Source organism: Dreissena polymorpha, chromosome 7 (genome assembly GCF_020536995.1).
Source record: "Dreissena polymorpha isolate Duluth1 chromosome 7, UMN_Dpol_1.0, whole genome shotgun sequence".
In the NCBI taxonomy this organism is placed as follows: domain Eukaryota; kingdom Metazoa; phylum Mollusca; class Bivalvia; order Myida; family Dreissenidae; genus Dreissena; species Dreissena polymorpha.
This window is the reverse complement of record NC_068361.1, coordinates 24,462,988-24,473,879: the sequence shown is the minus strand read 5'-3', so window position 1 is coordinate 24,473,879 and position 10,892 is coordinate 24,462,988. Positions and strand designations below refer to the sequence as shown.

General features: G+C 37.8%; 1 protein-coding gene across 1 annotated transcript; it reads right to left on the bottom strand.

Moving 5' to 3' along the window:
* Positions 1-3,557: 3,557 nt before the first annotated feature.
* LOC127838970 (uncharacterized) lies at positions 3,558-9,321 on the bottom strand. The gene is made up of 4 exons (XM_052367108.1): positions 9,294-9,321; positions 8,164-8,283; positions 7,355-7,429; positions 3,558-5,637 (listed from the first exon to the last, which is right to left on the bottom strand). Exons 2-4 carry the CDS (start codon positions 8,276-8,278, stop codon positions 5,420-5,422), a joined length of 408 nt encoding a protein of 135 aa, XP_052223068.1. The 5' UTR covers positions 8,279-8,283; positions 9,294-9,321; the 3' UTR covers positions 3,558-5,419.
* Positions 9,322-10,892: the final 1,571 nt, after the last annotated feature.

The following is a 10,892-nucleotide window of genomic DNA, read 5'->3' as shown; positions in this document are numbered from 1 at the left end:
TGCTATCTTCAATATTGCAAAAGAATTCATAAAATGAGCGATTTTGGCCACATATATTTGACCTCTGACCTTGAAGGATGACCTTGACCTTTCACCAATGATAATGTGCAGCTTCAGGAGATGCATTTGCATGCCAAATATCAAGTTGCTACTTTCAATATTGCAAAATGTTAAAGTTGGCATAAACAGACCAACCAACCAATCAACAGACCGACAGAGCAAAAACAACATGTCCCCCACTACTATAGTGGGGGACATAAAAATAGACTGATCCTACAAGCAAACCCCATATTTACACAGAACAATGTCTGAATTGACATAAATTTGGACAAAAAACATGCATTTTCCTGGATTTGAAGCACAGACCTTTTGATTGCAAACAACAGTCTTACTTACTAAGACATTTCTGAAAATTACACGTTGCCAGCAAAGTACATTTTTAAATCAGATATGCAATGTCATGTCCTTACCAAATTGTACTAGAGCTGTTTTCACTTCGAGTTTGCAAACAGCCTTAAAATATAAACTAAACACTAGAAAAGAATCTTTAACAAGGGCTGTTTGTAAAACAAGCATGCCCCCCATATGGGCTGTCCGTTGTAGTGGCAGCCATTGTGTGAATACGTTTTTTGTCACTGTGACCTTGACCTTTGACCTAGTGACCTGAAAATCAATAGGGGTCATCTGTGAGTCACGATCAATGTACCTATGAAGTGTCATGATCCTAGGCAAAAGCGTTCTTGAGTTATCATCCGAAAATCATTTTACTATTTCGGGTCACCGTGACCTTGACCTTGTGACCTCAAAATCAATAAGGGTCATCTGTGAGTCATGATCAATCTACCTGTGAAGTTTCATGATCCTAGGCATATGCGTTCTTGAGTTATCATCTGAAAACCATTTTACTATTTCGGGTCACCGTGACCTTGACCTTTGACCTAGTGACCTCAAAATCAATAGGGGTCATCTGCAAGTCATGATCAATCTAGCCATGAAGTTTCATGATCCTAGGCGTATGAATTTTTGAGTTATCATCCGGAAACCATTTTACTATTTTGGGTCACCGTGACCTTGACCTTTGACCTCAAAATCAATAGGGGTCATCTGCGAGTCATGATCAATGTACCTATGGAGTTTCATGATCCTAGGCCCAAGCGTTCTTGAGTTATCGTCTGACAACCACCTGGTGGACGGACCGACAAACTGACATACCGACAGACCGACCGACATGAGCAAAGCAATATACCCCCTCTTCTTCGAAGGGGGGCATAATGAGATAAAAGTGCACTTACAAAATCAAAGTCTTTCATTTTGAAAACCAATAGACAGAATTATAACATATAAAAAGTATACAATCTTCAGTACACTGATCAACAAATTAAAACATTTTAAATCATACAATTTGCATAAAATTCAAAGCTTGATATCTCAAAAACTTATCCACAATATTGAAAGATATTAAGAATCTTACAATCTGCATCATAACTAAAGCTCAATATCTTATAAAACTGATTGACTAAACTGCAACATTTTACAAATTATTTAATCTACAAAAAATGAAAAACTTCATATTTCAAAATTCAACCGACAGCATTGACACATATTTAGAATCATACAAAGTTAAAGCTTCAAATGTCAACTTGAAATGAGTCCAAAGTACACGGACTTTAGTGAAACACTGGTAAGGGACTAAAAAGGCAGTTAACAACAAGAGCTGTGTTCGTAAAACACAATCCCCCTTACTGCGCCGCTTTGAAGCCATATATTCGACCTATGACATTGAATTATGACCTTGACCTTTCACCACTCAAAATGTGCAGCTCCATGAGATACACATGCTTGCCAAATATGAAGTTGCTATCTTCAATATTGCAAAAGTATTCATAAAATGAGCGATTTTGGCCACATATATTTGACCTCTGACCTTGACCTTTCAGAAAATTAAAATGTGCAGCTCTATGAGATACATATGCATGCCAAATATCAAGTTGCTATCTTCAATATTGCAAAAGTTATTGCAAATGTTAAAGTTGGCGTAAACAGATCAACCAACCAACCAACAGACAGGACAAAAACAATATGTCCCCCACTACTATAGTGAGGGACATAAAAATAGACTGAACCTTCAAGCAAACCCCAAATTTACATAGAACAATGTCTGAATCGCCATAAATTTGGACAAAAAACATGCATTACCCTGTATTTGAAGCACAGACCTTTTGATTGCAAACAACAGTCTTACTAAGACATTTCAGAAAAATTACACGTTGCCAGCAAAGTACATTTTAAAATCAGATATGCAATGTCATGTCCTTACCAAATTGTAATAGAACTGTTTTCACTTCGAGTTTGCAAACAGCCTTAAAATATAAACTAAACACTAGAAAAGAATCTTTCAGGAGATAAAAGTGCACTTACAAAATCAAAGTCTTTCATTTTGAAAACCAATAGACAGAATTAAAACATAAAAATTATGCAATCTTCATTACACTGATCAACACCATTAAAAACATTTTAAAATCATACAATTTGCATAAAACTCAAAGCTTGATATCTCAAAAACTTATCCACAATATTGAAAGATATTAAGAATCTTACAATCTGCATCATATTTAAAGCTCAATATCTATAAAACTGATTGACGAAACTGCAACATTTTACAAATTATTTAATCTACAAAAAATGTAAAACTTCATATTTCAAAATTCAACTGACAGCATTGACACATATTTAGAATCATACAAAGTTAAAGCTTCAAATGTCAACGTGAAAACACATCCAAGATATCATTTAAACTAATATACTGACAAAGTTTCAAGAAGATTCATAAGTCCATATAAGGAAAAATGCCCCGCCCACTGGTGGCCATGTTTTTCTTAGCAACTGGAACCAATTTCAAACTTGTCCAAATATCATTGGGACAAATCTTCTGACAAAGTGTCATGATGATCGTACAATAAATATGGCTTCTAGAGTTTTAACAGGGTTTTACTTTAGCCATATAAGGAAAAATACCACGCCCCCTTAGTGGCCATGTTTTTCCACCAACTAGAACCATTTTTGAACTCATCCAAGATATCATTAGGACAAATCATCTGACCAAGTTTCATAATAATCGGAAAATAAATGTGGCCTACAGAGTGTTTACAATGTTTTAGTAAAGCATGATACATAACCATATTAGGAAAAATGCCCCGCCCCCTGGTGGCCATGTTTTTTAAGCAAACGAAACTATTTTTGAACTAATCCAAGATATCATTAGGACAAATCTTCTGACCAAGTTTCATGAAGATAAGAAAATAAATGTGGCCTATAGAGTGTTAACAAAGTTTTACTATAGCCATATAAGGTAAAATGCCCCCACCCCCTGGCGGACATGTTTTTCAACCAACCAGCATCATTTTTTAACTTGTCTACGATATTTTTGGGATGAATATTCTGACCAAGTTTCATGAAGATCGGAAAATAAATGTGGCCTCAAGAGTGTTAACAAGATTTTACTATAGCCATATATAGCCATATAAGGAAAAATGCCCCGCCCTTTGGCAGCCATGTTTTTCAAGCAAACGTTACCATTTTCAGCTCGTCTAAGATATCATTGAGACCAAACTTCTGACCAAATTTCATGAAGAATGGACAATAAATGTGGCCTCTAGAGTGTTAGCAATGTTTAACTAAAGACATAAGGAAAACTCCCCCGCCCCTTGGCGGCCATGTTTTTTCACTGATCTGGACCATTTTCAAACTCGTCCAAAATATAAATAAAACCAATGTTTTGACCAAGTTTCATGATGATTAGGCAAACATTTTGACTTCTAAAGTGTTCACAAGGTTTCTCTATAGCCATATAAGGAAAACTGCCCCGCCCCTGGCGGCCATGTTTTTCAACGGACCGGAACCAATTTTTAACTAAACCAAAATATCATTTAGACAAACATTTTGACAAAGTTACATGAAGATTGGACTTCTACAGTGTTCACAAGTTTTTTTGTTGTTTTTTTGACCTAGTGACCTAATTTTTGACCCAGCATGACCCAGTTTCGAACTCAGTCGAGGTATCAATGTGACAAATGTTCTGCAAAATTTCATGAAGATCAGACAATAAATGTGGCATCTAGAGTGTTCACAAGGCAAAATGTTGACGACATACAACGCACAACGGACAAAAGGCAATCACAAAAGCTCACCATGAGCATGTTGCACTCAGGTGAGCTCAAAAGTTATGGCCAATTTTAAAGTTTTCAGACGGACGGACAGAAGCAATATATTTAACATTTAACCTTGAAGGATTACCTTGACCTTCACTTTTCACCACTCAATATGTGCAGCTTCACAAGATGCACATGCATGCCAACTGGAGCTTTGTCACAGACGTGACATATACCCCCACATAACGCATTGACACAGACTATTTGTATGCTGTCTTCACAAAACAAGATAATACAATTTATGGCGATTTTTTAAGAATCATTATGCCATTATCATTTATAGCCATTTTTACCTTTGAACTCTTGAATTGTTTCACATGACAAGCCTTCCAATGACTTTGAACAAAATTGATGTACAGAGTCATTTTAAAATCTTACAATGAATGACATATTTATGGCCCAGACAAGATAATTTATTGCCATTTTTGACCTTTGAACTAAAACTACAACTTTGAGTTTGAAGATATCGACGTAATTCTTTCGCGCGACACACTGTCAAATGATGGTGAACAAAAGAGCCAACGATTTTAAAATCGCACAATAAACAACATAGTTATTGCCCAGACAAGCTCAATTATGGCCATTTTTTACCTTTAAACTCAAATTGTGCCCTTGTTCTTGGAAATATCGACGTAATTCTTTCGCCCGACACACTGTTCAATGATGGTGAACAAATGTGCCAAATGATTTTAAAATCTCACAATAAAAAACAAAGCTATGGCCCGGACAAGCATTTGACCTTTGAACTCCCAAGTGTGACCTTGACCTTTGAGATATTGACGTAATTTCTTTTAACGCGACACACTGTTCCATGATGGTGAACAAATGTACCGAGTCATTTAAAAATGTAACGATAAATAACATAGCTATGGTCCGTACAAACTTACAGTTTAAAACATACTAAGTGACCCCATGACCTAGTTTTTGACCTGGCATGACCCATATTCAAACTTGATCTAGACATTATCTACATACAACTACTGACCAAGTTTGGTGAAGATCGGATGAAATATCGGGACAGACCGACAAACGTGACTCCTATATAGCCCCCATTACCAATTGTAATAGGGGTATAAATATCAAGTTGCTATGTTCAATATTGAAAAAGTTATGGCCATATAAGTTTTCGGCCAGATGGACAGACTGACTGACTGACGGACAGTTCAACTGCTATATGCCACCCTACCAGGGGCATAAACATATTCCACAGTTCAACAATTCTTTTTCCATTTTTGTTTTTCCATAATAATGTTATGGACCCTTGCCCTTATCTGGGCCACTGTTCTTCCGGTAAGTATTTTTAGGGACCCCATTATTTTTGAGCCAGATGGCATTTTTTTTTCTCTTAATTCATCTCTAAAAAAGTTCATGAAACATATGTTCTCTTCGCTGGCCCACTTTCGTTTCATTCCTTTTCTTGTCCCTGTCCCTAAAACAAGAATAGATATAAAAAATAAAATAGCAATGAGTATCATGTCAGTGTTTTTTTCAGTTTTGGGGAAAAGGGGTCGGGTCCCCTGAGAGGGGGATAATTCACGTGTAAAAGGGGAAATTTCAATGCTAAGCAAGTAACATACAAATCAAGTTGTAACACCATAATTCACCATACACAGAGAGAAAAACATTATTCCAACTTTTTTTGTCATCAACATGTTATGTTTATGTTCAAAGATCAACATTTTTTGGCTTTTCTGTGAATTATTTAACGAGGTATTGATTAAAATTGAACTACACTTCCAAGAGGGGAAATTTTCAAATATTTTTGGGAAAAATATACACTCTAAGCAGCAAACTCATTTGTTCAGTGACTGTAAGCCCTTTATTTTGTTGACTTTTCTACTGAATTGATCCTTGCACACAAAGTATCAACATAAGTCAGTGTTCTGCCGTGGATGCGCCCTTGTGTTATTGTCGCAAAAAACAAATATTGTCCCCACCCGTTTTCTGTATATGGGTCCGCGGGCGCACATCAATTAGAAATAAAAACTAATCGATTCAATTTGTAAGTCGGTAAAGTAATCGAGTGAATGTGTAACCAGAACAAACTATTTCATTGGACATGACGTCATTTCGCAGCCAATGGTTAATTTATTTAATATTAACACTCTATTTCATTGGTAAGTTGAGATTATAACAACCAATCAGATATCAAGGAAATTTCCGAACCTATCAAAATGGCTTAAAGTGACAGGCCAAAGAAAACAAAATCCATTTTTTTTTTTCCTCCGGCAAGTAAAATTAGAAAATATGACAATAATATTAACAACCCAACAGAGTCTTCCCAAGTCCCAACATCGTTTAGCAATTACGAAAAAAGTCTGCCCCTAAACGTACATTCCAAGAAAATTGGCTTCAAAAATGTCCTTGGTCACTGTTTGACAACAACAAAATGACATGCAGATTGTGCATAAAGCAAAAAAGAAAACGCCTTTACTATCGGTATTTCTAATTATCGAACAAGTACTTTGACATGCGGAGTCCAATGACCATAAATTTTTTCAAAGTTTTGTAAATATGTTGACAACTTTTTGACAGTGTTAAAAAGTTTTTTGAATGTTCCAGTTTTAATAACAATGTTACAACCTGACTGTAAGAAGTTTAAGCACGTTTAAAAGTTCAAGTTAAAGGTTATTAGTTTCCACACATTTAATTCTGCTACAAAAATATTTCTGTGTCCCCATATTTTTTCTTTTTGTCCCCACTTTTGTAATCCTAAAGGGTCCCCAACAGTAAAATTTCACAGCAGAACACTGCAAGTGATACAATGATTGAATATTGTAGAGCAAGGTTTTCCTGATAAAAATGCACAAAACCTGAACATGTTAGGAGGTAAATGAACTAACTGAAACTGTTTTAACACCAGTTTAAACCAATTTTTCACACATATAAGAACTGACAGTTCGCAGAACTATCATTTCTTGGAAGAACAAGTACTAAACATTAACTTTCATAGCAAACTGCCTACTTTGTACTTTACAAGGACTTTTACAAGCACATTGTTGTAACCCTGTAGATCACAGAGGAGGTGGTCTAGAGCATCACACTTGACTTGGACTACTCATTTACTTTAATACAGTCATGACATAAGACTCTGTCACATAATGATAGAAAATGCAGAGAAACCCGTCTTCAAATTTAGTTCATACCTTGAGGATTTGGCTGCCTCATTTCATCATGGGTCAGACTGGCTGGCCCTTCACTGGCAGCAGTTGACATGGACTCTGAAAGAACCAAAGTGAAACCTGTAGATTGCATATGATCAGCACAGTCAACACTGGCATGTTGTATCATGAGAGGCTCTGACTCCTGTACAGATTCTAGACTGTGGTGTCTTTAACAGTTGCCTCAATGACTGTAAACATATAATGTCAACAGTGGGGTCTTGTATGTCTATTATCCATTGGTGGATCTTGCTGAAATCTATAGAAAACATGCATGCCCCCCATATGGGCTGTCCGTTGTAGTGGCAGCCATTGTGTGAATACCGTTTTTTGTCACTGTGGACCTTGAACCTTTGACCTAGTGACCTGATAAATCAATAGGGGTCATCTGCAAGTCACGATCAATGTACCTATGAAGTGTCATGATCCTAGCAAAAGCGTTCTTGAGTTATCATCGGAAAATCAGTTTACTATTTCGGGTCACCGTGACCTTGACCTTTTGACCTCAAAATCAATAGGGTCATCTGCAAGTCATGATCAATGTACCTATGAGTTTTCATGATCCTAGGCCCAAGCGTTCTTGAGTAATCGTATGACAACCACCTGGTGGACAGACGGACCGATCGACATGAGCAAAGCAATATACCCCCTCTTCTTCGAAGGGTGGCATAATATATATGGCTTGGGACAACAGAAAATTGTACTAGAATATATAGTCTACAGTTGGGTCATGTCTTTATCATCAATAGATTGGGCCTTTATTATATGACAACAGAAATACCAATGGGTCAGACTGGCTGGCTCTTCACTTGGCTCCCTCCTATCATGGGTCAGACTGGCTGGCTCTTCACTTGGCTCCCTCCTATCATGGGTCAGACTGCCTGGCTCTTCACTGTCAGCAGTTGACATGGACTCTGAAAGAACCAAAGTGAAACCTGTAGATTGCATATGATCAGCACAGTCAACACTGGCATGTTGTATCATGAGAGGCTCCGACTCCTGTATAGATTCTAGACTGTGGGTGTCTTCAACAGTTTGCCTCAATGCCTGTAAACATATAATGTCAAACAGTGGGGTCTTGTATGTCTATTATCATTGGTGGGTCTTGCTGAAATCTATAGAAAACATGCATGCCCCCCATATGGGCTGTCCGTTGTAGTGGCAGCCGTTGTGTGAATACGTTTTGTGTCACTGTGACCTTGACCTTTGACCTAGTGACCTGAAAATCAATAGGGGTCATCTGCGAGTTACGATCGATGTACTTATGAAGTGTCATGATCCTAGGCAAAAGCGTTCTTGAGTTATCATCCGAAAATCATTTTACTATTTCGGGTCACCGTGACCTTGACCTTTGACCTTGTGACCTCAAAATCAATAGGGGTCATCTGCGAGTCATGATCAATCTACCTATGAAGTTTCATGATCCTAGGCATATGCTTTCTTGAGTTATCATCCGAAACATTTTACTATTTCGGGTCACCGTGACCTTGACCTTTGACCTAGTGACATCAAAATCAATAGGGGTCATCTGCGAGTAATGATCAATCTACCCATGAAGTTTATGATCCTAGCCGTATGCGTTCTTGAGTTATCATCCGGAAAACCATTTTACTATTTCGGGTCCACCGTGACCTTGACCTTTGACCTCAAAATCTATAGGGGTCATCTGCGAGTAATGATCAATCTACCCATGAAGTTTCATGATCCTAGGCGTATGCGTTCTTGAGTTATCATCCAGAAACCATTTTACTATTTCGGGTCACTGTGACCCTTGAACCTTTTGACCTAGTGACCTCAAAATCAATAGGGTCATCTGCGAGTCATGATCAATCTACTGACAAATTGTACTAGAATATATTAGTCTACAGTTGGGTCATGTCTTTATCATCAATAGGTGGCCTTTATTCTATGATAACAGAAATACCATGGGTCAGACTGGCTGGCTCTTCACTTGCTCTTCCTCCTACTCATGGCTCAGACTGGCTGGCTCTTCACTTGGCTCCCTCCTATCATGGGTCAGACTGCCTGGCTCTTCATGTCAGCCAGTTGACATGGACTCTGAAAGAACCAAAGTGAAAACCTGTAGATTGCATGTCGATCAGCACAGTATACACTGGCCTGTGTATCATGAGAGGCATCTGACTCCTCGTCTAGTTGCCTCAATGCCTGTAAGCATATAATGTCAACAGTGGGGTCTTGTATGTCTAATTATCCATTGGTGGGTCTTGCTGAAATCTATAGAAACAAGGGCTGTTTTGTAAAACATTGCAATGCCCCACATATGGGCTGTCCGTTGTACTGGCAGCCATTGTGTGAATACGACTTTTGTCCCTGTGAACCTTGACCTTTGACCTAGTGACCTGAAAATCAATAGGGGTCATCTGCAAGTCACGATCAATGTACCTATGAAGTGGTCATGATCCTAGCAAAAGCGTTTCTTGAGTTATCATTCGAAAATCATTTGACTATTTCGGGTCACTGTGACCTTGACCTTTGACCATGTGACCCTCAAAATCTATAGGGTTCATCTACGAGTCATGATCAATCTACCCATGAAGTTTTCATGATCCTAGGCGTATGCGTTCTTGAGTTATAATCCGGAAACCATTTTACAATATCGATCACACCGTGATCTTGACTAGTGACCTCAAAATCAATAGGGGTCATCTGCAAGTCATGATCATGTACCTATGATGTTTCATGATCCTAGGCCCAAGCGTTCTTGAGTTATCATCGTATGAACAACCACTGGTGGACGGACGGACCGATCGACATGAGCAAAGCAATATACCACCCCCCTCTTCTTCCGAAGGGTGGCATAAATATATATTGGCTTGGACAACAGAAAATTGTACTAGAATATATAGTCTACAGTTGGGTCATGTCTTTATCATCAATAGGTGGGCCTTTATTATGAACGTCTCGATGAGGTACTGATGTAGAAGAAAAAAAATCAATACATACATTAGAGACCCGAACAAATTCATGAGCACATTCTGGTCGTAACGTACAAGGGCCGTAACGGTAAAGATTTTAATTACATTGTACTTAGCATAGTTCCGAAGTACAGTCTATTACAAGATAAATCTGAGCCGATTTTAAAAAACGTATAGCAAAAATTTGTAATTTAATGACGACCTGCTCCATGAAGTTTACTTTCAGTTTAGAGCCGCCGTGATCAGTAACACCATTTTGTGTTTTTGCATCCGATTTGAATGTTCTCCAAAAATATAATAATAAATTCACATGTCTACTCAATAGCTATGTTATTTAAGAACACCATTCGCTCGAGAATTTCTCACGAAAAATGACATGTACAATGTTTAAATCAAAGTTTTAAGCTGTGATTAAAGTTTCAAAAACACCCAATGCGCCCTTTTTTAAGAGAATCTCCGTGCAAAATGCCCTTTTTTCAAGTCATTGTCCATGCCCCTCTGCCTTTCCTAGATGAAAACACTACAAGCTACACTCCAATATAACCCCCTAAAACACTTCGTTTGTGGGGGTATAATAAAATCATATC